Raw genomic sequence first — 26,753 nt, 5'->3', positions numbered from 1 at the left:
AGCAGGACCTCAAAAGGGCATTGCCACTTAGCAACTTACTCTTGGAGGAGAGGAGAAGTAGTAACACTCTATCCCCTGGCTGATAAATGTGGAGATGGGCAGTTTTATTACACCTTTGTTGCAGCCCTGAGGGTTTTTTTTCTTTTGCAAAGGGACCGACCTGGTCTAATCTTTTCTGTAGCTTCAGGACATATTGGACTATGTTCTGTGGTGTTCTTGACCCCTGGGCTTTATAGGATTCTTGTAAGAGATTTAGCATGCACCAGGGCTGCCTCCCATACAATAATTCAAAGGGTCAAAAGACTGTGGAAGATTGTGGAACCTTTCAATGGCAAGCAATATTTATAGTAATAACTGGTTGCAATTCTAAGGCTTTTCCAGGACAAATTAGACAAATTTTCTCAACATCCCCTTTAGTTTCCAGTTAAATCTTTCAACTAATCCATCTGTTTGGGGATGGTACACTGACGTTTTTCCAAAATGGACCTTCAGTAAACACAAAACTTCTTATAGTAACTCGACATGAAGACCATTCCCTAATCAGTCAAAACCTCTGAGAGAATGTCCATCTGAGAAAATATCTGTATTGATTCAGAGGACACAGTTGTGCTAAAGCCAAGTGGATTGCCACAGCCTCGGGATAGTGGATGGCATAGTTGACAACGATCAGGATGAACTTGAGCCCTCTTGAGCTGAGCTCCAGTGGTCCCACCAAGTCCACTCTGATCTACTCAAAGGGTAAGCCAAGCAATAGAGTAGGTACCAATGGGAGGCAGGGGATGACCAGCTGGCATTCAGGGCAGTATGCACAATAATCCTTGATTTCTTAGTATACACCAGGCCAGAAAACCCTTGTCAGCAATGTATCCTGGATCTTTTCCATAGTACATCATGGGCTAGTTTCAAAACCTGGTGCAGTACTGCTTCAGCACTAATAGTTGGACATGCCAGGTCTCTGTGGCCTTGTCTTTGCTTATTCTCATCATGAGGACCCCCTGTAATGCAAAATGTGGGTCCTGGGCTGTTATGCTTTCATCTCCTATAACTCCATTGGTCTGATCCATTCAGCCATAAAGAGGGGCATATACTGGGTCCTCCATTTGATCACAAGTTAATTCTAGGCCTCCCCCCACCTGATCCAGTCCACCCAGAGCTTCTGGGGGATCTTGACTCCTTGAATCCCCTGGAGGGTAGTCCAGATTTCATTGAACCCCAATCCCTTTTCCTGAGCATTTCCTTTAGCTTGAGCGGGCATGCTGCCTGCCCCACTGCTGCTCTCAGCATGATCTGGGTTGAGATCCAAAGAGTTCAGGGTTTGAAAGTGGAAACATTTCCCCCAGCTCTGGCTCAGTGGAATTGGGGTCAGCCTGGCTTCTATCGACTTTTTAAGCTAATTGCATTAATTTGGCCATTGAGCCCCAGTCTCATCCTACTGCCACTGGGTAAGTGAAATGGCTGGCCACTGCAGCTGTCATGTTAACTTCCTGTGCCCTGATGGTCAAGCTCAGCTCTGTTATGAGTATGGTTAGGTATCTTCATGCATACATGACACATAAATATATTCATTTACTGGGATGTCTGCTGGATTCAGAAATCATTCATGGGCAAAGGTCTGGCTAGAGCCCAAGTTGATGACCCCTACAAAACAGAAATCCCCAATCTGAACCACATATGCCTTCTGGTCCGGGCTCTCCTGCCATGCCTCTGAGACAGAGGCAAGGGTATACCTAGAGTCCACCTGAGGGCAGTCCCATATTGATGGCTCTTCTCCCTGCACTGGACATGAGTCACCAGAGCAACTGTTCCTCCTCCTGGGCTGTGGGGATGCCCCAGGTGGTTTTCTTTTCTGCAGGAACCACTCAAGGACTCTACCTCCTCCTCCAAGACTCCAACCAAGGGAAATGTCTCTACAAGAGGCCTTTCTAGAGATCCTGCCTGTTTCCTCCTTAGTCCTGGGACCTGCTGCTGGCTTTCCAAGGGATCCAGACAGTCTTGATCCACCCCCATAAAGTTCTCCACTTTCCAAGTGGCTTCTGTCAAGCTAGTCATCCATTGGCAATACACCCACCTCCAGGCTCCTGCTGGGAGGATGGTGAACTGCTCTAGTGTTACTAGTTCCACTATTTCTGCAGCTGACTTGTGAGTCAGGGTTTAGTCAGTGGCTACATAAGACATTTAATTTCTGAGCCATGGATTGAGGCCATGCCTTTGGGTCCCAAGTCTGCAGTCAAAACTTGCTGTGGTAAGCCTCCTCTGTGAGACCCAGCTAGTCTAGTATGACAGCTTTAAGAGTCTTATAATCCTGGGCTGCATCTGTTCCCAGGGCCCAGTAAACAACCTGTGGCTCTTCAGTTAACAGATGGGATACCCTCACAGCCCATGCTTCCTGTGGACACTGATAGGCTTCTACTGCCTGCTCAAAAGTTGTGAGAAAGGCCTCTGGATCATCTGCAGGTCTCGTCTTGGTTGAGTACTCCATTCTCTATTCTCTGTGAAACAGGTGAGTCACCAATTTGGGTGGGAGTCCATCTTGACTCCAAATGCTGCTTCAGGAACTCCTGCTGTTGCTGCTGCTGCTCCCTCTGGAATTGTTGCTGCTGGAGTTGGAGCTGCTGAAATAGCTGCTGTTGTTGCTGCTGCATCCCTGCCAGCCATTTTAGCAGGGATCCTGTCTCCATTGCTGGAGTTAAACTTAGAATGTCTGCATTCTCCACCATGTGTAATGGGTTGTTTCTCTTTTTGTCCAGCCAAGGAGCAAGCCTTCTTCCTTTCCCTTATCTGAAAGTCTTCAAGTTAAATAAACTGTCCAAAATGTTTTAAGGATGTGGACAGGCTTAAACAGTTTAAAGTGTGTAAGCCACAATAAAGACTTAGAAGGATTAAGCAGATTAATTAGACTTCCTTAATAGTTTAAAGTAATTTAAAGAACTTCAAACCCTTTAAGCAGCTACTGCTGTTTAAGACTGCTAAAGATATAGAACTGTTTATAAACTATTTAGCAGCTGTAGTTTTGATTCCTTGAGCATAAAATATTTCAGAGCACCTCAATATGGGAAACCATTCTGACTTTGAATAAATTTATTTATCTACCTATGTACCTATCTGAATGGAAATGCTCATATCCACATTTATAAAAACGATTAAATTCACTATTCAGAATTACTTAAAATGATCATGTATTAAATCACATAAATTTAAGTCCTTGTTAAATTATTTAAAATTATTGTCTACATTTTTTTGTCTACATTTTTTAAGACTCACTATTCGTGAGACAAGGCAGCACAGCCATGCCTGGCAGGGAGCCCTGGGGGTCAGCCTGCCACCCTTCAACTGCTCCAACCCAGCTCAGTGTGTGGTGGAGGAGCTGGATGGGGCACAAGGGTGCTTCAATAAAGGACTAGCTGGCAAGAAGCCCTCACACTGAAGCACCCTTGTGCCCCAGCCATCTGGGTCAGCACCAGTATGAGGTCTGCTGCTCACAAAAAGGCTTTACAGAAGGATAGTACTTCATTTACAAGTACGAAACTGCTGTGGAATTCATTAGTTTCCTGCAGTTTAATAGGGCTGCACGGGTAGATGCTGAGATGTTTACTGTGGAGTTAATTAGTCTACTCCACCGTAAGCATCTCATGTAGATATGCCCACTGAGATCTCCAAATCAAACTAGGTTTGAGTCTTCTATTTTTAGTACTAGTTTAGCTGACTTATTACAAAATGTAGTTATTTAGAGACATATCTAAAGCAATTTTACTCTATTTAAAAAAAAAACCTAAATATTATTGTTAAGATTAAAATGTCATCTGACAAAAAGAATTAGAGGAAGTTAAAACAGACCAAAGCAAAGATCAGAATGAAAGTTGGAACACAATTTAAGCTACAGTACATGCTATCCTGTTATAATTATTTCCAGTGACATTAAACCTATTTGTTTATTGCAGTTTAAAGAAACATTATCATAGGTACTGGGGAAAACATGGCAACACTGGAAATCAGGTCACAGTGGTATCACTAAATGTGGGGTGAATGATTTATTTGAATGTAAATTTATGTGCTCAAGCAGCAAGATGGTTCTCATACACTTGGGAAGGCTATCGATTAAGAATGAGGCATGAGCGCCAGTCAACTATTTTCATCTTTTACCTCCTCAGTTGGCTAACTGAGAGAAAGAGCAGCCCCTCTGTTAGGTGCATGTGCACATGCACACTCAAACATTTTGAGGCACAAGGAAGGCCTGTTAGGAATAGCCGTATCATATCTGGCCCATCCTCATTCCACCTGCTGAAGAAGTGGCTATCCTCAGCTGGTCTAACCAAACTTCCCAACAGCTGAAAGGAAGTGGGGGGGGGGGGGGGGGAATTTATTAATTTCACTGGAATAGGAATAGGTCAACTGTGAGCATAGACCTGTAGAACGTTGGCACGAATTAATCCCTGAGTCATCTTCATTATACGGAGTGGAATAACTTGTTGAAATTCCAAAGATTAACATGTAGTACCATTTGCTATAACATGTCAACGGATAAGTCAAATTCGTGGATGACACTAAGATGTGTGGAGAAGTGAGCACAATAGAAGGGAGGGAAAGGCTACAACTAGATCTGGACAGGTTACAGGGGTGGGAGGATGAGAATAGGATGGGATTCAATATTAACAAGTTCAAAGTACTGCCCCTAGGGAGGAAGAACCAGCATCATACCTACAGGCTGGGGAACTCCCTTCTCATCAGCACAGAGGCAGAAAAGGATCTTGGAGTCATTATTGATTCCAAGATGAACATGGGCCGCCAATGTGAGGACGCAGTCAGGAAAGCTAACCGCACCTGGTCATGCATCCACAGATGCATCATGAGCAGGTCCAAGGAGGTGATCCTCCCCCTCTATGTGACATAGGTTAGGCTGCAGTTGGAGTACTGTGTCCATTTCTGGGTGCCGCACTTCAGGAGGGATGTGGACAACATTGAGAGGGTTCAGAGGAGGGCCACTCGCATGGTCAGGGGGCAGCAGGGTAGGCCCTATGAGGAGAGGCTATGGGACCTGAACCTGTTCAGCCTCCACAAGAGAAGGCTGAGAAGGGATCTGATGGCCATCTATAAACTTACCAAGGGGGACCAGTAGGGAACGGGGGAGTCCCTGTTCCCCCAAGCACTACCAGGAGTAACTAGGAATAATGGTCACAAATTGACTGAGAGTAGGTTCAGGCTAGACATCAGGAAGCACTACTTCACAGTCAGGGAGGCTCGGATCTGGAACCAACTTCCAAGGGAAGTGGTGCTCTCTCCTAGCCTGAGGATCTTCAAAAGGAGGCTAGATAATCACCTAGGTGGGGTCATTTGACCCCAGCATCCTTTCCTGCCCATAGCAGGGGGTCAGACTTGATGATCTGCTCAGGTCCCTTCCGACCCTACCTACTATGAAACCATGAAGTCCCAAGTTAACACATCTCAAAACCCTTCTTGGAATGAATTGCAACATTCCTTGTTGTTTTCCACACTGACAATAATCAAATATTACTTTGGCGAGTTTCTTTTCCATGAAACAAATAAAAGATTAATATAATCAATGACCAGTAATTAGAACCTATACATGGAAAATTATAAATTTGTTATAATTTTCTCTATATAGAATTGAATTATTGGGGGGTTATCTTAGATTTCCCTCCATTGCTGCAGCTGGGAAAGCAGCAGCAGAGGGGCAAGCAACAGGGAAAGAAGCAGTGGGGTAGGTAGCTTGACCCCCTCCCCTCATTCCCTCAGCCTGCACACCCATCATTTGTACCCCCTGCTGCCTGCACCCTCCAGCACCTGTCCCTTTGGTGTGTGCACCCTGCCTGTCACTTGCCTTCCCCCACAGTGCCTGCAGTCATTGGCATCTTCCTCCCTACCATCTCTCCTGCCCCCCTCCAGTGCTTCTCCACCAGCCTCCCATTTTCCCTGCTACTTGTCTTTTTGATGTCTGACCCTCTGTCTCCTGTACCTCCCCCCGCACCTGCCTAGGACCTGGCTCTCCTACCACCAGCCCCCTTCTGCCATTTGCCGCACTTTCCCCTCTGCCCCCCACATTGCTGCTTACTTTATGTGGTGGCTCTGGCTCTAGCTCTTGCCCTAGCTAGGCAGCAGTGGACCCAGCTCTGGCTCCAAGTTTGGCACTGGCTCCTGGCCAGGTCAAGGCCAGAGTTAGATCTGGGGCCAGAACCACAGCAGCTGGCCTGCTATGTGCAGTCTCCCGTGCACTATTGTCTTCCTCCTCTACTATGTGGTCACTCCTATGCTCCCTCCTGCATTGTATGGTTCCCCTCATACTCTTTTATAGTCCTGTAAAGTCTCTCCTACGCTCCCCCACCAAGAACTCCCTCCACTGTTTCACAAGCCAGGTTGAACCACCCTGGCTACAGGCAGGTGACTGTAGTAGTGGCAGCAGCTCTGGCCCCAGTCCTGGTATTTGAACTCCCCCTGCCCCCCCCCCCTCCCCATGTTCAATGAGGAAAAATACATCAACTTAGATTTGAGTAAATACAGTATCTTAGGCACAATTTGGGATTTCCTATAGTGGAAGAAAGAATCCCCTTATTGTATTTGAGTGTCTTTTAATAACATTAGCAATATTCTTTGGCTCTAAGCACGAAGTTTGTAGGGAACTTAATCCAAGTGAGGCCACACTGTGTCAACTGGGGCTCCCTATTGTGGGACTAGAATTTTACATTGCATTTGTTTTTATGCCCAATACTCATAGAATCATAGACAATTAGGGTAGGAAGGGACTGCAGGAGGTCATCTAGTCCAACCCCCTGCTCCAAGCAGGACCATCCCCAACTCGATCATTCCAGCCTGGGTTTTGTCAAATTGAGAGTCCACCACTTCTCTAGGTAACCGATTCCAGTGCTTCATCACCTCCTAGTGAGAATTTTTTTTCCTAGTATACAACCTAAACTTCCCTTGCTGCAACTTGAGACTATAGCTCCTTGTTCTGTCATCTGCCACCACTAAGAACAGTCTAGCTCCATCCTGTTTAGAGCCACCTTTCAGGTAGTTAAAGACTACTATCAAATCCCCCCTCAGTCTTCTCTTCTGCGGACTAAATAAGCCCAGTTCCTGCTGCCTTTCCTCATAAGTCATGCCACAACCCCCTAACCATTTTTGCTGCCCTCCATTGGACTTTCCTCAACTTGTCTATATCCTTTCTATAGTTGCAAGGCCCAAAACTGGATGCATTACTCGAGATGTGGCCTCACCAGTACAGAATAGAAGGGAATAATCACTTCCCTCAATCTGCTGGCAACACTCCTACTAATGCAGCCCAGTATACTGTTAGCCTTCTTCTCAACAAGGGCACACTGTTTGTTTATATCCATCTTATTGTGCACTGTAACTTCCAGGTCCTTTTCTGCAGATCTTCTGCCTAGCCAGTGGTCCCAAGCCTGTAGTGATGCATGGGATTGTTCCATCCTAAATGCAGGACTTTGTACTTGTCCTTGCTGAACCTCAAGAGATTTCTTTTGACCCAATCTTCCAATTTGTCCAGGTCACTTTGAATTCTAGCCTTACCCTCCAGTGTTTCTACTGGACCCCCCAGCTTGGTGTCATCCATGAACTTGCTTAGGGTGCAATCCATCCCATCTTCCAGATCGTTAATGAAGATATTGAACAAAACCAGTCACAGGACCGACACCCAGGGCACTCTACTTGAAACCAGCTGCCATTGATCACTACCCTCTGAGCCTGATGCTCCAGCCAGCTTTCTATTCACCTTATAGTCTATTAATCCAACCCATACTTCCTTAGCTTGTTTGCAAGAATAATGTGAGAGACTGTATCAAAAGCCTGGCTAAAGTCAAGTTATATCATGTCTACTGCTTTCCCCACATCCACAGTCAGTCATCCAATCCAGTTAGTCCAACATGGCTAGCCCTTGGTGAATTTAACATGGTGACTAGCCCTTGGTGATAGCAATCCAGTTAGTCCAACATGACTAGCCCTTGGTAAATTCATGTTGACTGTTCCTGACCACTTCCTTCTCCTCCAAGTGCTTAGAAATGGATTCCTTGAGGCTCCAATCCATGATTTTTCTGGTGACTGAGGTGAGGTTGACTGGCCTGTAGTTCCCTGCATCCTCCTTCCTTTTCTTAAAGATGGGTACTATATTTGCCCTTCTCCAATTGTCCAGTACCTCTTCTGATTGCCACAAGTTTTCAAAGGTAATGGCCAGCAGCTCTGCAATCATACCAACTAACTCCCTCAGCACCCTCTGATGCATTGTGTCTGGCCCCATGGACTTGCATACATCCAGCTTTTCTAAATAGCCCCTAAGGTGTTCTTTCACTACTGAAGGCTGTCCACCTTCTCCTGAAACTGTGCTGCCTGGTACAGTAGTTTGGGAGCTCACCTTGTCTGTGAAGACAGGTAAAAAAGGCATTGAGTAATTCAGGAATTTCCTCATCATCTGTCACTAGGTTGCCTTCTCCATTCAGTAAGAGACCCACACATTCCCTGACCTTCCTCTTGTTGGTAACATACTTGCAATAACCTTTTTGTTACCCTTCATATCCCTTGCTAGCTGCAACTCCAGTTGTGCTTTGCCCTTCCTGATTTCAGACTTGCATGCCCGAGTAATAATTTTATACTGCTCTGTAGTCATCAATCCAAGCTTACAGTTTTTGTAAGTTTTTTTTTTTGTGTTTAAGATCACTGAAGGGTTCTCTGCTAAGTCAAATTGGTTGCCTGCCATATTTGCTATTCTTCTTGCACATTGGGTTTGTTTGTTCCTGTGCCCTCAGTAAGATTTCTTTAAAATACAGCCAGCCATCCTGGAATCCTTGCCCCCTCAGACTGGCCTACCAGGAAATCCTGCCCATCAGTTCTCTGAGGGAGTCAGTCTGCTTTTCTGAAGTTCAGGGTCTGTGCTCTGCTGCTCTTCTTTCTTCCTGAACTTGATTATCTCATGGTCACTGCTGCCCAAGTTGCCATCCACTTCTATATCCCCTATCTATTCTTTGCTGTTTGTGAGCAGCAGGTCTAGAAAAGCATGGTCCCTAGTTGGTTTCTCCAGTACTGGTACCAGGGAGTGGTCTCCAGCACTCTCCAAAAACTTTCTGTATTGCCTATGCACTTCTGTATTGCCCTCCCAGTAAATATCATGGTGGTCGAAGTCCCCCATGAAAACCAGGGCCTGTGATTGGGAGACTTCCACTAGTTGTCTGAAGAAACTCTCATCTACCTCATCCTCCTAGTCTGGTGGCCAATAGAAGATACCCACTATGACATCACCCTTGTTGCTCCCCCCTGTAACCTTAACCCTAATATTCCAGTTGAAGTCAGTAGGAGATTAAGTTTAGTGGGAACAGAATTTAGGATACTCCTCAATCCCTTATTTATCAGTTATATCCTATATAACATAGCTGTCTCTATAACTAGTGTAGTTAATTATAAGTGTTTTAATATCATTTGAACAGTAGAAGAAAGTGGTTTTCAACCTGTGGTCTGTGGATTTCTGGGGGTCTGCAGTCTATGTCTACAGGGTCTGTGTAAGAAGACTATGATCAATCAAAAGTTTTTGAATACCCACACTTACAACTCAAAGGGGTCTGCTCTTCCATGGTCTGCAAGTGAAAAAAGGTTGAAAACCACTGTTATAGAAAAATAATTATATAAAATAAAATATAATTTCATTCATAAAAGTAGTAATTTGCCATAATAACATAATACATATAAAATATTATATGCCAAAACTTTCCACTTTTTATCTGTAATTGTGGCTATTCCAGTTTTGGCTACAAGAAAGCCATGTTTTTCCTATTATTACCCCCCAAAAAAACAAACACAAAAACCAACCAACAGTCCCAGTAGCCATAACTAGTCATATCTTTGTATAATCCTTATTGATATATTTGTTAAATTGTTGCTTCACTGTTTTTCCATAGACTGTGTTAAACTGAAGTTTTTAGAGAAATAATTGTATTTATTTTTATTGTGATTTTTTTTACTTATAAACAAGAATATTTTAGTTTTTAAAACTAAGTGCATATATGGAAGCTTCTTCAAGTGCCATGCTTAACTTGCATGCCTTTGGTATGCATGTTAAATTTATAAAATTTTTAGTGAAACAAGATTACACAGTATATTCAAATCTTTAAATAGTCCACAACTTAATTTCTTGTAGGTTTTCTTGCCAATTGAGTCTATTTTTTAGTCTTAGATGATGATGCTTCAGAGGTTAAACCCCAAAATGAGTAAAAGAGATCACAGAGAAGATCTTAGCTCATAATGTTGATCCCTTGCTATTATGTACAATGGCTGTTTTCTAATTGCTATATAAACGTTTAACTTTGATGAAAAAGATTGGTTTCCAAATGACATATGCTCAGACTATGACTTATGTTCATTCTACCCTATCAGATGGTTTGTTTGTTTTTCTGTGTACAAAAACATGGAAGAGAAAAGCAGGCTTTATTTATAATGTTCCTTTCATAAGAGGAAAAAATACTCATACGCTTGCATGTTCCTTTCTGTCCTTAAATATGAGATTATATGTTAGTTGAGGAACCAGATACTCTATTCATTCATCTAACTTTAGCTAACTCTTAAATCTTTAAGAGTGAGTCTCTTCATCTAATATCTTAGAGGTATCATAATTTTCAGAGGATTTTTTTTTTATTTTATACAATTTATCCCATACCATTATCCCATACCATTAAATGAGAAGCATTTTATAGTATGACTTAATTATATTTGCTGTGTTTTGTACCTGCTTCTTTTTTAGTTCAAACTACCAACACAATAGTGGTATACTCTTCATGCTTGTGGTGCCTCTGGCTGTGATTAAAAAAATATATTTTGCTTTTTAATTCAGTAAAAAATATTTTTTATTTCATACCAATTCTAACAAGTGCCAAATTTAGCAACTATCCAAAGAATCAAGTGTGAACCAAGTAAGCCTAAATTGCCAAGATTTTAAAAAATGATTTTATAAACTTTGCATCCTTATGCATAAATTAATTAGGCCAGACATGGAATATGCCAGATATATTTTTTCTAGTTTTCTAGCCTGAAAACTTCGAAGATATGTGAGATTCTTACCTAAATGCCTAATTTTGAATTAATTATCACACATTTTAAATTTAGGGTAGATATGGACTGAGGAAGTAGAGTTAAGATCTAGATTTGGGTTCAGATTCTATAGCACTGAAATAAGGCAGTTGTTCATACATTTTTTTTCTGCTGGGTAGTTAAGGGGAAGCAAACTTCCAGAAATTTCAAAAGAACTGCAGGTATCACATTTCTTTCCTCTGTGTCCAAGGCTCCACAACCTGAATAATAATATAGACTTACTCACATTGGCTAAGTACATACAGTCAAAAACCCAAGGCTGTATTAATTCCGTCTTCACAGGCTAGTCTAAACTTCATGGATTAAACCTATAAGCAATTGAAGAGACATTCACTTTTGATTCCAGAAATGCAGCCACACATGCCTGCAATGGTCCAAGCCAGAAGCTGGGGGGACTAGAGCACATCTTCTTTCTTGGCTGGAGCAGATAGCTTGGACCGAGGCTAGCCCACCCACCCTGTGGGAGTGGTGGTTTTCAGGGAAGATGCAAAGCATACTGGGATGTGGGGGGACTGTGAGTGAACTTGGATCTGGAGAGGATTTGGGACAGAAGTTCAATAAACTGATTTAACCTAAATCAGTTAAGTCGGATACTATATCCACCTAGGTTTATCTTAAACTGGTTTCAGCCATTTTGAAAGTGGTTTGTATGCACTGTATTTCAGTTGTGTTACAGATTTGAACTGGTTTATAATAATTTGTACTGTTTTATGTGTAATTTCTGTCCCTAGCCATTGAAGCAGTTATGGATTCTCTTGCATGAGTTAGAGTTCCCAAGGAAGGGGAAAGGGGTATTGTCCTCATTTCACCCTTCATTTCACCTGATCTCCTCACATTGTGGTGATCCACAGATCACATATTCTACATGGGAGTCACTATCCCACAATTGTCCACGGTAGTATCTGAAAAATGGCTACATGAATGATCTCTGCTCTTGGTTCCAGACTGGAGAGTTTTCTACCAATCAATTGCCATATGGATTTTTTGACAAAGTTCACTTAATTGGTCTTTGGACACTGGGCAAACTTTGTTCAGGGTGTTTTTTAGTAAAAGGAGTGTCAGAATAACCACTTAATACTTTGGAGCACTTTTTCCATCATATGCATCCATCTTTTGCAATTTCCTCACTTAAGCAATATATCCCGTCTTTATTCTCTGAGTTGCAAAAGTTAAAACAATGATTGACTTCTGGCCTGTACTTCAAAGAGAAATTGTCCAGGGAAAAAAATAAAATAAAATGGCTTGAAGTTTCTATTACATATAAATAGGCATCTGCTTTGCTTTTCTTAAAATAAGTTACTCATGAAGTTGTCTCAGAAATAATGTCTGCACAATTTGTCACATGCAAGGTTATTGCTCTGTTTATCTGCATTCCTGTGAACAAGGCTTAATAGAGAACATCTACCCCGAACATCTACCCCAAATAAGCTTTGTGTTAAGGGAAGAAGTAATGCATGGAATAGAATGTGACTTCTCTGCATGCCACCCTTATTATGTATAGTAGGATACTTTCTCCAATTTTTAGAAAAGGAACAACAGAAAAGTAATGCATAAGGAACTGCTATCAAGCTGTTTTATGCACACATAAATATGCAATGCCTTAATGATTTAAGCTTCTGTAATGATTTAAGGTGTCAAGACATTTGGGAAGAAAAGTGGGAACTGGAAGACTAAAAAGCCTGTACAGTTTGAAAAAAAAAGGAGTTTAATAACAACAACAACAAAAAATTAACGTAGCTATTTGGACAGAAAAAAATCCAAGATTTAGAAAACTTCAATCTCTCCTTTAGTAGAAAAGCATAAATGTCCAAGAAATAGTTATATCTTTGTAACTCTGTCACTTTCTTTTTAGGTGGAAACTTCCCCGAAGATTTTTCAATATTATTGACCGTGAAACCTAAGAAGGGGATCCAATCCTTCCTTTTATCTATCTACAATGAACAGGGTATTCAGCAAGTAGGTGTGGAAGTTGGTAGATCCCCTGTCTTCCTGTATGAAGATCAACATGGGAAACCTACCCCAGAAGATTATCCTCTTTTTAGGACAGTCAACATTGCAGATGGCAAGTAAGTGTAAAATAAACTGTATTTAATATGAAATGTAATAACTGCAGCGGAGCTACTGGACTGACTGTTATTCAGTTGTATATATTGCATTTATTATAAACATGTGCAACACTTCTTTTTCTTAATATGTGTGTGTGAGGTTTTGAAGTCTAATCAGTCTTATGTGCCTGAGGCTAGCGTGACAATTTGCTTTCACAATTAGAACAACTAATTTCCAGACAAAGGAAACAAAAAATTTAAATCCTGGCTAAGTAGCACTGGTTAGCGATCAGATTCCATTAACTTCATGGCATTCCTTTTGATATTTAAAAGCCTTTTGTAACCACAGTCCAAACGATCTCCCTGCTTTGGACACCCTTTGTGCCTACAAATGCCAGCTGAAGTCATTTGTTTCTAGACGTCATCTTGCTTCTCACTAGTTCCACATATTTTCTGTGACATTCCTTGCCCATAGCAAACAGCTATGTGGTCATATGTTCACTGTCTCATATATATAGTGTCCGTTGCTTACAGTTGTTTAGTTGGTCATTAGAAATTTACTTATTAAACTGGTCCATGTCTTTTATCATGACAATAAATTAATAGTATAAATGATAGCTAGGAAAACCCTGCAAAATATTCATAAATAACTTTCTAATAACAATAAGCCAGTTTAACACTATTTACAACTTTTATTATGCATTTTTGTGAATGTTGTAGAAACAAATCTTTTTCAATGAATACTCATAGAAAAAAATGCCCATGTTACTGTATATATGCATTTGCAAAACTCTTAATGCTGAAAATGCTTGTGCATTCATCTTTTAAAACATCTTGTAAGGTTTGCAATTAGTTCAAATAGGCGGGAAAAATGATATTGTATTACATAGGTACCTAATCACAGAGCGCATGGAACAAATTGCAAATAGCAAAGCCTTGACCAGAGTGAAGTGTTCATAACCAACCCATACAAATCATTCATCAAATAATTTTAATGACTAACAAATTAATAAATATTGAAGTCTGTCCACAGAACCTCCATACATAATAAGACAGGAAGTTAATTCATCTAATAAAATATAGTGAAGAGTTCATTTATCTCTGTTGTGTGTGCATTGAATAAAGTTCTTATATTAGCAAAACATTAAGAGAAAGATAGCTCGATCTGAAGCCTATTAGAGTCAAATGGAGTCTTTTCACTGACTTCAGTGAGCTTTGGATCTTGCTCTAATGTACAGACTTAAAACAGCACATATATCTCTAGGTATCACATAAGATAACTGAGAGAGTGTGAAGGAATATTTCCTATTTCTTATGTCTCTTATAAAGCAAAATTTTATGTATACAGGTTTCCCTCGCTTTATTCTGCACAGGTGTTCCTGGAAAATAGTGCATAACTCGAATTCCCATATAGGGAACCCACTTTACAATGTAACAAATAGGGATACATTCCAAGATCTTGACTGTACTGACCCCCAAACCCATTTCTACTATTTTTACAAGGCAATTTTGGTACTCACCAACAGCAGACAGTACGCACAAGTACAGGGTTGTGGTGAATGTTACCATAATGGGAATGGCAACTATAGAAGCACGTGTCGCAGACATTGAGCGAGGAGCACAGATCCATACAGGAGACTATATTTTGGTTTGTGCCACTCCCACAATATACCATACAAAGCAGCTGACTGTGGGCTTCCACCACACTGATCGTATAAGAATGAATTTACCTCGTATATAACAAATTTTTGGTATAAAAAGGATCAATGCAGAAGAGTGAATTCGCACATACAGAACCCACGTAAAGTGAGAGAAACCTGTACAGGACAGGAAAAAAAAAATCTTAAATTGCTTCAATGCATAATTTTTGTATGACGAATTGTGCTAACATGTTGTAGGTATTGTGGATTGAATTTAACAAAAATACTACATTTGTAATTTTTAAAAAGCTGGGGTTTTGTTGCTTTTCAGTAAATGTAGGTATTCGATTATTTGCATTACAAAATGTGGTATTACCCTACTTATTAAAAATCTGTATTTTATACATGACTTCTGCTGGAAGGCTTTGTCCATCAAAAGACTTAAGGACTTCTTTGCAGCTAATTCTATTAGTCGCAGGTGTGACACATTCTCACTGACGTTTATTGGAATATTTTTACTGACTCCAGTGGGAACTGGATTGGAACATAGGAACTTAAAGTACATGCTTAATCGTTTTACTGGATCAGGAGTAAATGCATCTCCATTCAGACATGTGTAAACACATTTTATTTTAGTTTTAAAATCAAATTTCATTTTTATTTTTTATGCTAGCTATAGAAAAACTTCTTGAAAGTACTTCCTATGGAAATGTTAGTCCTTAAAAGGGAGGGTCAATTATGAAAAAAAGGAAAGTAATTTAGTTCAGTATGCATTTTTTAATTGGATGACAGTTTGTCATGCACTTTTCTTGATATAGTGGTTTGGGTTTTTTTAAGGGGTTTACAGAAGTGTTGTTTTCCTTTGCTAGGTGGCATCGGATAGCAATCAGCGTAGAGAAGAAAACTGTTACCATGATTGTTGACTGTAAAAAGAAAACCACAAAACCACTTGAGAGAAGTGACCAAGCAATTGTTGACACCAATGGCATCGCTGTCTTTGGAACCAGAATTCTTGATGAAGAAGTTTTTGAGGTAAACCATTATTGTTAAATGATTTGATGATGGGTAGGGCTAAAACAACAAATGCTCAAACAGAAAATTCATCAGGCAAAGCTGGTGCATTCAATGCTTCCCTGTTAAAGGACCTGTTACTCTGTGTCCCACTATCAGTTGGTTGGGAACCAGTTATCTAGAATACTTGAAAGAAATGTATAGTCTGGAGAGCAGAATGTTGTTTTTTAAACTTCCTTAGCATATCATTGATTCTGGAAAGAGCTCTTATTTCCTTTTGTTGCCCAACATAAGGATACCTGCAATGTATAGGAGAGCTAATGTAGAAGTGATGGGACAGTCTGAGATGGAAGCATTTTATCCTCCTCTAAGTGGATGATCTATGCTAAATATGAATTGTTACTTGCACCCCAGACTTCCTTCCTTTCTTCCTTCTTCCTTCCTTCTTTCAGGGCTATGAAAAGTTCTCTGCATACTGTGGATCACTATTTGTATGGAACAATACTTTGAAAAAAAAAGAAGTATGCATTTGTTTCCATTGTTTATGGGAGGGGAAAGAGGGGATTGTGGAGAGGATGAAATGCACCCATGTGAGAAAAAATGCAACACAGTAATTAGTCCCCTATAGGAAACATTTCTACAGAAGATTATTTTAACAGGCTTAGAAGAAATGATGTCCCTAAATCTCTGTGCTTGGTTTTATTTTTTAATCCTATTATCTGCCAGACTAAACTGTCAGATATTAAAAGATGGACGATGAGAAGAGAGGAACAGATAACTCCTTTCATAAACAAGAGTTGATTAGCATAGCACAGATAGATACTAAGCCTGACTTTAAGAAACAGGTTCATCTGAAAAGCTAGAACTGGTAGAGGAAAGGTGGGGAGTCGGTGGAGCACTCTGATACTGCTTTGATGAATGCCTTTGGATTTCATACCCTACAAGAATTAAAGTGTTCTGGGGTAGGGTTAGTGGGTCATATGCTTAGCATTTACAACTGCTCTATCTGTAGTTCCCATGCACCTGTCTCCCTCTAGATTACTTATTGTTTTGCCAAGAATAATCTGCTTGCATAGTTATGTTGCAGTTGTGAAAGCACTTTTGGTTTCTGCTGCAGGTAGTCCTTTTTTGGTTTAATTGCCTTCAGTTTTATTTGAAATCCAAAGCCCAGAATTTGTCTCCATGAGAATAAATTGTCAAGTTATAGGCAGTACTAAGGTGTGAAAGGAATTCAGCAAAAGAAAAAGGTATATATCAAGGCTGTTCAACTGGCAGGCCATAGGTCACATTTGTCCTATAAGGGATTAAAGTATATCGCATAGGCTCTTGCCCAGCCACTATTTCTGCAATTGCTCCTGCTGCTGTAGTGGCCAGGGTCTCTGGGGCAGGACAGCATGGATAGAAGGGCCCAGTGAGCTTGCTGCCCAGAAAGAGCACTAGCAGGTGGGCTTGTTTTGTCCATGTGGCAGTGACAGGGGAGAGGGCTCAACCAGATCACATGGTAGTGTGGGGCTCACACTGCATACACAGCGCAGAGCTCAGGGAGCCCATGTGGTATGCATCCTCTGTGACATGCAACCTATGCAATAAGTAGCCTGGGGCTCATGACTGTTTTGAAGTTAGACAGCTCTGGTATTTATTATAAAAGATAAATCTATACAATCTTATTTTGATTTTATAAGTTAAATAATGCAATAGCTATTAGCATAATCTTTCATGAACATTTTACCATGATGTCCCTGCTTCACTGACAGTTTTATATTGTGTGATCCTTATTTTAATTCTTAAACTTTCTTGATACAGTAATGGACTAGTTAGTGTTATGAAGCCTCAAAAGAATCTATCAACTGTCTCACGCAGTTGTTTTAATACAAATACAGAGGTTGCTGCTACACTGTTGTGTATGTTTTATGTTTGTTTCATACTTATATGTCAAAGCAGAAACCAGCCAAGGACCTATCATCTCTTGAACTGTTTGGTAATAATAATACCATCTCTAATATATGTTAAAATTAAATTGTAAACCTTCAAAAGCTTTTTGTGGCAAAAGGAAGGCCAAAATATTCCCAGGAAGAAGGGCAAAAAGTATAGTCTATTGCAGGTGAAAAAACAAACAAACGTTATTTTACCATCCCTCACACATAAGTATAGATGACTATTCAGAAAAAAAAGATATACATTGACCAATCATAAACCTTTCAATCATGTCACAACTTAAGTATTTTATCTCAAACCTTAGTAATCTTTGTTTTATCAGTTTCTTTTTATTTAGAATCCTGCCCTTTCTATTTCAACATCATCGTTATAAGTAATATAACAATCGGTAAGCAAGCAGAAGGGCTGGAATGGATCTGAGGGCCTCACTCTGCTATTCCCCAGAGGACCCTTTAATTTCTCTGAATCGAATCGGAACCCTCCAAATTGATTTGGAGAGATTTGGAAAGATTTGGAAATTCAGGCATAGACACAGCTTTAAATGTTTTTTTTACAAACCTCTACATTGGAGGTGGCTCATCAATACTGCAATGCTGGGGCTCATGGGACACAGGAGCATGGAGGGCTCCCCAGCGTGCTTGGCAGCAGACCTGAAAGTGGACCAGAAGCATTTCTGGTCCACTTCTGGTCCACCGGGGAGTGAGCTGGGACCCCTCCCCCCTGCCCCGGCTTGGTGACTGGTGCTTCCTGGGTCTGGGAGGAACACCTGGTGTCCCCCCATGGCCGATCCATGGCACTCCCTGGCGGACCCAGAAGTGGACTGGAAGTACTTCCAGTCCAGTTCTGAGTTCACTACCAAGCACATGGAGGGCCCTCCCGCACCCCTGTGGGATGCTCCATGTGCCCCAACATCGCACCATTCACAAGCTGTGCTGGTACCTCGAGGTAAGTAGAAAAAACTTCTAAAGCTGTGGCTATGTCCGAATTGCCTATTCTCCGAATCAGCATTGAATATTCAGATTTGGCTGAATCAAATTGGGGACAGTGATCCAAATGAAGAAATCAAATCATTGTCCCTGATTCGGGCTGAATCCGAATCAAATAGGGCCTGCTTCACACATCCCTAGTTAGCAGCTGTAAGAGGAGATGTTGTCTCCTCTTTTTTTTGCACCTAAGAATGTGTGTTTAAATGCCTGCTTGACATGCATGTCAGTGACTAAAAAAGAAAGTGACATTGTTGCATCCCTATGATGCTATAATGGCTCTTATACTAGACAAGAAACCTAAGACACGGTTGTTCTAAACTAAAGCAAAGTTTATTGAACCGTAACAGGTACAACTCTAATTAGAATTGAAACAGTGTTAGCAATTAAATATTTTAGGTTTGCAGCTAGTCAAAGCAGATGTTTACCACCCTGTAATGTTGCAAATGCAACTTCACTGGTTGATCAAGTCATAAAGTCTTGACCGGGGCTCCTAGTTCCCATGTCTGATGGCAAGACAAGATCTTGGATTGGTGACAGGATCTCTTCAGGCTTTCATCAGGAGTGTTCCAGAGGGTACACTCTCTCACCTCTCTTTATATACTATATGGCTTGCATTTCTTAATATATAACATTAGCTTAAGTCTTTCTCCTAATGCATATTAATAATCTTGTTTCTGTTTGCCAGATATGGTTACCTTTAATTGGACTTTTCTATTTTGAGGTAATCTTTTCATTCTTAGTGGGGGTAGATTTTTCTATGACTGTTCCTTTTTCACCCAGGTTATATTTATTCAGTGCAGTTAGCCAATTTCCTAATTTGTTTTAAGGGACAGTATTTTTCCAGCAGCTCCTTTCACTGGTTGCATGTTTCAATCACAATTCAAACTAAGCATGTAGCTTGAACTAAGCAGAAAAGTCAAACACAGGCTTGAAGGCCTCTGGGTCCCAAGACCTCCCCTCCTTTGATAACTCCTAAATGGAGGGATTATCACACCAGTGTCTTTGTGGGCTGTACACCCCTTCATTCCTCCAACACAGGACTCATTGTGGGGGTCTTGTAGAGGTTAACAAAAATTCTGTGCAACTGATAAACTTGGTGATATGTGCAGCCAGTTAAAGCAACAAAAAAGATGATGGTAGCAATTTGGATGCCAATTATCACCACAGTGGGGTGAAGCATTAAATTCCCAACCACATTTCCCCTTGCAGCAGTGAATCTCCAGCCGTTACTCCTACACTATGTGTTGCTACTGCTCAGGGTGCAGAACTGGCCTGTTTCATCTGACTGTTGCCATATACTGATGTTTCCTCATTCCTTTAAATAAAAGCAGGTTTTTCAAAGAAAGAAGAGACAAAACAAGGCTAAGATGGAAAGCAACCAGTTTGGATAGCTCTCAAACTCTCACCCCTTTACTGGCAACTAGACATATAGGAGACAGGGAGAAGGTTTGATTCTGAAAAGTAAAGCCAAAATTTATGTCAGAAATAAGCTGATCAGATATGGATCAGCACCATGACAGAGAGCCTATGACTCCTGTAGCTCATAGAGAGGAAAACAGGGGCAAATTGTGCTCAGGCAGTCACAACTGGGACTAGCTATAAAAGAATAGGCAGCCAGAGCCCATAAATGGGAAGTGCATATTGCTGTGATAGTTGCACAGCAGTAGTACAATACTAGATTAACCTGTGTGAGCACCAAGAAGCCTCCTGCAGGGCTAGCAGTTTCCTGTGACCAAGACAAGAGTCTTGTATGTGAAATAAGGTAAGACTACAACTGTCTGCTGCTATAGGCTACCCTGAAGGCCAATAAGCAAAACCTGTTGGAGGACAACTGCAAATAGCCCAGGGACTCACCTGATTGAAAAGGAGTAGGATTCGGCTGGCATATAAACTAGGGCTGGAGCATAAGCAGACAGTGTGGCCCTGGAGGTTGGAGTGGAAGGAGCTCTGCTGTAAGATGCCTGCTGATGAGAGTCCAATAGAGAGCTTGGGATCCCTGAGAGTTGTCAGTAAGAAGATGAGGGATGCCAGGGGGATTAGATTTAGGATGGATGGGGATTCCAGAAGAGATCCAGTGTGCTTAGAGAATTACATTATAGCCGAAGTGCTTATGTTTTGATTGGAGCTTAACCAGACAATTGGGTTTGGGATTGTAGGGCTGGTCAGGAGGTCCCAATGGTGCTAGTAAGGCACATGAGGCTTGAGCCTGCTGGTGGTGAGGAAGGGGTAGGGCAAGTGGTAGTTTAGCCATCTAGGAGGGACAAACACAAAACTAGTGAGAGCCCAGAGCCTGGGGGTGAGGGAGTGGGGAGGAAGGAAGCAGGCAGAAAAGTGGCTACAGAGAGCCCAGTGCCCAAAGAAGGGCAGAGCCAGGGTGAGAGGCCCACAGCCCAGGAAGGGTGTGGGCAAGGAAGGACTGGAGAAAGCTCCAGGAAGGGTGGGGATTGACAAGAGACTGTAAAGGTGTAGAATTTTGGATGAAAGACTGGGGTGTAGGTACCACTGAATTGTTTGATCAGTATACCTGCGAGGCATGGGCTACAGGGCAGGTTGGAGGCCATAATTATCCCATAAGGCAATGGGTGCCCTTAATAAGTGCAAAGGGAGGGTACCTTAGAGATTGAGTGGTACAGGACCTGAGTCACCATGAGGGAGTGTGATGGCCACCATTGGTACGCCAGTTCTGTTACAGGCTTAAATAGATGTGGTAGTGTTTCAGTGATGTTGTAGTCTTGGTGGTCCAGGAAATATGAGAGAGGCAATGATCGTTATGGGTGATACCTCTTATTGGACCAACTTCATGTTTGGGATAGACTTAGACAAGCTTTTGAATGCAATGCATTCTTCTCCAGGTCATTTGAGTGATGTTGTAGCCGTTATGGTCCAGACTTGGGTGATGTTGTAGCTGTTATGGTCCAGTTCATCCAATAAAAGATATCTATAAATCAGTGGTTCTCAACCACTGCCTTAAATCAGTGGTTCTCAACCTTTTTAGATTGAAGGCACCCCAGCATTCATTTTATGAATGTTATAGTCCCCTAATTGAGAACCACTGTTATACTGGTCTCAGGTTATTTCCATAGTTTTCAACTGAGGAATGCTGCCGCCACTGCTATCAAGTAGAAGGGTCTTATGTACCTCTGTTTCTGGGAGGAGTGTGCAGGGCTGGACCAGGAAGGGCTGCACCAAGAGTATGTGCTCCTGTATGCATTAGGGGTTCTTGCTGCAGCCCTACCCTCCTCTAGCTCCTTATGAGATATGTGGATTGGTTTCATCAGGCTGCAGCAGTAGCACTTGTGCCAAAGGACCCTTAACAGGGCCTCCTGCCACCCTGCCTTAAATAGATAGACTTTTATGTAGGTTCTTTAAATGTATGCTCCAAAAAAAATAAGCATGGAACTAGTGATGCATGAGTTTTAAACATTTAAACAAAAGCTCTTACCCTGAACAGCAAACCAATGTTTCAATTACACTTCTAACCAATTTAAAAGGAAGATGGTTATGACTCATCAAAGAAATAGTGTAGCTGTGTAGGTTTTGGGGTTTTTTTAACTGTAAATATTCAGCACTAAGAACAGCAACCTTTTTACAGCTTGCAATGATGCTGTGGGATTACATTTCTTTAATGATCTAGTTTTCCAAAGGTATCTGATGACATAGTACCCCTCTTTCCTTTGTTTCAGTCAAAGGAATCCGTTAGAACTGCATTCTATTGCACCTAATAAATGTCTGAGCTGACGTAGGCACCTAAATGCAATTCTATTCTACCCTGTTCAAATCCCTGAAAATCCACAAATACATCTACTTTTGTAATGCACAATCATTTTTCCTTTAAGATTGTCAAAAAAACCCCAAACAAACAAACCAAACCAAACAGCAAGGAGGAGGAGAAGGAGCAGGAGAAAGAAGATATATTCACTTTTTGCATTAACAGTTTTTTCAGAGAATCAAGTAGTGGAATAGAATAGCATTTAGATAACTGAGTTTGTAGTCATAAATACCTTTTTTCTGGGGTAACATTTTTTTTTCACCCTTTCACCCTTTTTATTATCTCTACAATCAAAGCTTGACTCTTATGTAAGTGGAATGACATTGTGAAGATGCGGTCTGGAATCAGCGATAAGCCTTGGAAAATATAATCCCTGAAGGCACTGAAGGGTCCACTGAGTCATAATGTTTTCACTGTTGAGCTTGGACTTCTAAATACATATAGAAAGGATGAATCACTCTGGGGAAAAATAAGTCTTACTCTTCTTTTCCCAAAATAATTCCCCACATATTTTCAAAAAACAAATTTGAATGGAACCTTGTTTGAAGTTATGACTTGCTGTAATGCATGTTATTTCATTTTCTGTCTTTGCACTTTCAGTTGTGGCAGAAAGAAACTAAAAGTCCCCAAAATGCCATAAAATACTGGGGATTTTTGGTATTTCCTTTGGCTGTTAAAATGGAGTTGCGATACTGTCCCCACTGTTTACTTGCATACCATACACATCTTTCCCCCAAAAATCAGCCACCCAAAAATGGGATGTGTGTCTTAAGTGGGAAAGCTGCTTTTCTCTCTAGAATAAAAGCACCCCACTTTAATTCCTGCTCCAGCATTGATTCTTGTTTGAAGCAGCAGTGGCATTTCTATTCAGTCAGCTGAGGGAATCAGCTGACTTAATCGCTCATTGTTTTTCACTCTACAAGTGTTAATGATCATGTATCTATTTTAATAGCTTTGATATTCTAATCGAGCTAACCTTTCTTTTGGCAATTTTACTGTCTTTTAGCTACTCTTGGTCTATCTTCTATTTTATAGCCTTGAAGTTTTTAGTTCTTTTCAAAATTGTAGATCCACCCTTGGAGATTAGTGTTCTGGAGCAGCTAGGGTTTCAGGAAAGATAGAATGAATGAGCTGAAGAAGACTAGCTTCTGCCTCTGCTCTGTGCAGCTATAACTCTGGAAAAATCTCTTTATCTGCATTTTGTTTCCCCCCAAACAAGATGTGTGCCTTATTTTGGGGTGCAAAGTATGTGAGAAAATATAGTAACGCATGCCACAGAAGATAATTATTTTGCCATTAAGTCATTGCATCATATGCACTGTAGGATTTTTAATTCATCTGTTTTATTTTTAGATAGGGATTTGTTATTTAAAAAAAAAATCCTATTAAAATCTGTGAGTTCAATCAATCCATCCACTTATGTCAAGATGTTCAATCAATATATCCACATATGTCAAAAGTGCAGGCAAACTGATGTGTTGTGGATTGTTATAAGGGTATTTGCTTTCTAGGTGCTTGACCAAATAGAGTGTAGGGATGCTGTTGGTGTTAAGTTCATGTTGATATCTTTTGTGCCCAGTGGGCAGCATTTTATTTGGTTTATCCCCACAGCTCTTGCTTCACATTCTAGCTACCTACTGCAGTTTCTGGCTGGAGTTGTCACTTGGAGTTTGTCTCAACTTTGAACTCTCCCAATGGTTCCTTTAGGATGAAAACAGATGTAATTTTGGGAGTGCTTCCAGTGCCTTTGAAATGCTAGTGAACAATCAGATAGATGTGCATGCCCTTTGAAGAATTTGGAAAATGGTGGCAGTGCTCCAAAAATAATTCTGAAGAAAAGCAGTACTATTTACAAATCCTTCAAAAAGAAGTGCTTCCTATTACGTGTGCACACTTTATGGAGTGCACACAAGAGGACTTGGTCCTTCAGGACCCCACACTGTTCCATGCTCTTCCCGCCCCCTACCAAGGGAGGGGTGGAGAAGAGCATTGTAGACTGTCAGCAAGTGCTCCCTTGTGCATTCTGCCTCCCCTGTCTCAGAGGGCTCCCCATTTGAGAATCAGGAGACTGGAGGCCATATATATGCTCCCTGTACTTCTACCAGTTCTGGCAGGGAGATGCTCCAATCCACTGAACAACTGTACAAATCAGATTCAATGTTTAATATTTATTTTAATGAATGTCCTGTCATTTATCTCATGGGTGACTCTCAGTAGTCTCCTGGAGATTTATAGCTATTTCTGGGAGACTCTGGGGCAATGCTACTCCTGAATCACCTCCTGTGCCTCTCCTGGTTCTGGCAGAAGGAGAGAGTGGCACTCCAGAAGAATAGAGGCAGAATGTACTGGAGAGTGCTCACTGACAGTCTGCTCTGTTACCCTCCCTGACCTTCCCCATGTGCAGGCAGCCACAACAATTTTGAAGTAATTTTCTTAGGAGCAGAATAGAGCGCTCTATGCCAGTTTTCAGTTGAAACACTCCATTTTTCACTACCATAATAGGTCACAGAAGGCCTATTATAGAAGGTCACCATAATACGTTAGAATGGCATTTAATGGGAGCTGGGGGTTAATTTTAGGCCCAATAACAACATTTTACATAGGGCATGTCTATACATCTACATAGGGCACATCTACATGTACATTAATGCTAGCACTCTAATTGGGCTTGAGTGAGCCTGCTGGATGCAAAAATGATTTTAATCAAGTTGCTCCATCAAGTTTATTTGGAGAATTCATTTGGAGTCCTAAGAAATTACTCCATTTGTGAAAATCTTCAGGTTTTTTTAAAGCATCTTTGTATCACTGTGAATGCATACTTAGAGTAAGGCAACTGATTGTTTTTTCTCTAACAGGTATTTAAAAAATTGTGGTTCAAGGAAAGTTAACACTATTGGCTTCTTTGTTCACCTTGACAGTGCTCATCCTCTTTCTGCTCCTTCTGTCTGCTGTGCTCTCCTCTTCTTTTCCTTTCCGGTCACATTCTCTGTACTTTTCATCACAACATTCCGGTAAAGCACAATTAGACATTGATCTAATCAGTTGAAACTTCTAGCGTGTAGTTTGCCTGGAGATTGTCTTCTGATTCACCTGAAAATGCTTCATAAAATGTTGAACCTAATTCTGCAAATGTAGCTCGTGAATAGTCTTTATGCTCTCAAGAATTGAACCTATTTATTCACTTGCATTCTGGTCACCCACTCTTAGAAGTAAAACTTTCTTTTGTCAGTAATTACTGGGATCTGTCCTTTTTGTATTTTAATTATAGTCTTACCATGTGTGATCTCTTAGTGTAATTTTCTGTTGGTCCAACTAGATCAAAATACTTCTATTTGGCCACCAGCAATGTGAATCTACTAAACATAAATACTTATGAAAAAAATGCTAATATTATATAGATAGAGGTTTTACATTTTTTTAAATATATATTTGTTTTTGCTTTAAAAAAAAGTTAAGAGCGATTGTAGTTCTCTCCTGTGTAAATCACAATAGTTTTAAAGAATATTCAACCTCATAAGTACACTGAAATAAATTATGTCAAGTATTTGCCTTCCTTTTTATCATAAGGGGCATATTAGTAGGAATTACTCTGTCGCTGCTGCCCCTATTCCTCAACTGAAGTCCTAAACCAATATTTAGTGATACCACAGTTGATTGTACAAACTGAAGTAAGAAACAGGATACTGACTTCAATAAAGATTAAGCAACACGAGCAGAGAAGGATCCTTAAGAAGCAGATAATTTATTGCTTAAATAATTTTTGAACTAGCAGTAGAGAGAAAATATGTCTAAATACCGTATTTTTCTACAGGGCAGATTACAGGGCTTATACTCATTCTGATAAGCACTTGCTGACTTAGGTAAACTTTTAGCTTCAGCTGGACTGTTTTGTAAAAGCTGAACCATAAAAAAATATAGCCTGACTTTTCTGTTGTGTTATTTAAAACTAAGCTTTTGTAGGGGTTTGCTTTATAAACCATAATCACATAAACTGTTCCCACACAGAGGGAATCCCTACATGTAATCTTAGACTATTGCAAAGGAAGAGGAAACAAAATCAGCTGCTGGTTCATGGCTTTGGTACAAAAATGTTGAAGTATGTCCATTGAAGTATGTCTGTAGCTTAAATATTTGATAAATAGCAGGGATCTTTTTATATTTTGCCAGCTTTAAGGATTTGTCACTCTTCATTTAGTATCAATGGTGTGAGTAATAAGAGAGGTATTTTATAATAAGTCATTAACTACCATTGAAATTATGCAAGGATTTC

General features: G+C 40.7%; 1 protein-coding gene across 3 annotated transcripts in view; it reads left to right on the top strand.

The window, feature by feature from the left end:
* Positions 1-26,753, top strand: part of COL11A1 (collagen type XI alpha 1 chain) — a 269,666-nt gene that overhangs the window by 28,475 nt on the left and 214,438 nt on the right. For all 3 annotated transcript variants that reach the window (XM_006032152.3, XM_014523947.2, XM_006032150.3), the window contains exons 3-4: positions 12,950-13,163; positions 15,652-15,814. In XM_006032152.3, coding sequence (XP_006032214.1) covers positions 12,950-13,163; positions 15,652-15,814 — 377 coding nt within the window. The remainder of the gene's footprint in view (positions 1-12,949; positions 13,164-15,651; positions 15,815-26,753) is intronic.

The sequence above is a fragment of the Alligator sinensis genome, unplaced genomic scaffold (genome assembly GCF_000455745.1).
Source record: "Alligator sinensis unplaced genomic scaffold, ASM45574v1 scaffold329_1, whole genome shotgun sequence".
NCBI classification, from domain to species: domain Eukaryota; kingdom Metazoa; phylum Chordata; order Crocodylia; family Alligatoridae; genus Alligator; species Alligator sinensis.
Note: the sequence above shows the minus strand (reverse complement) of the source record. Positions and strands in the feature narration are given on the sequence as shown.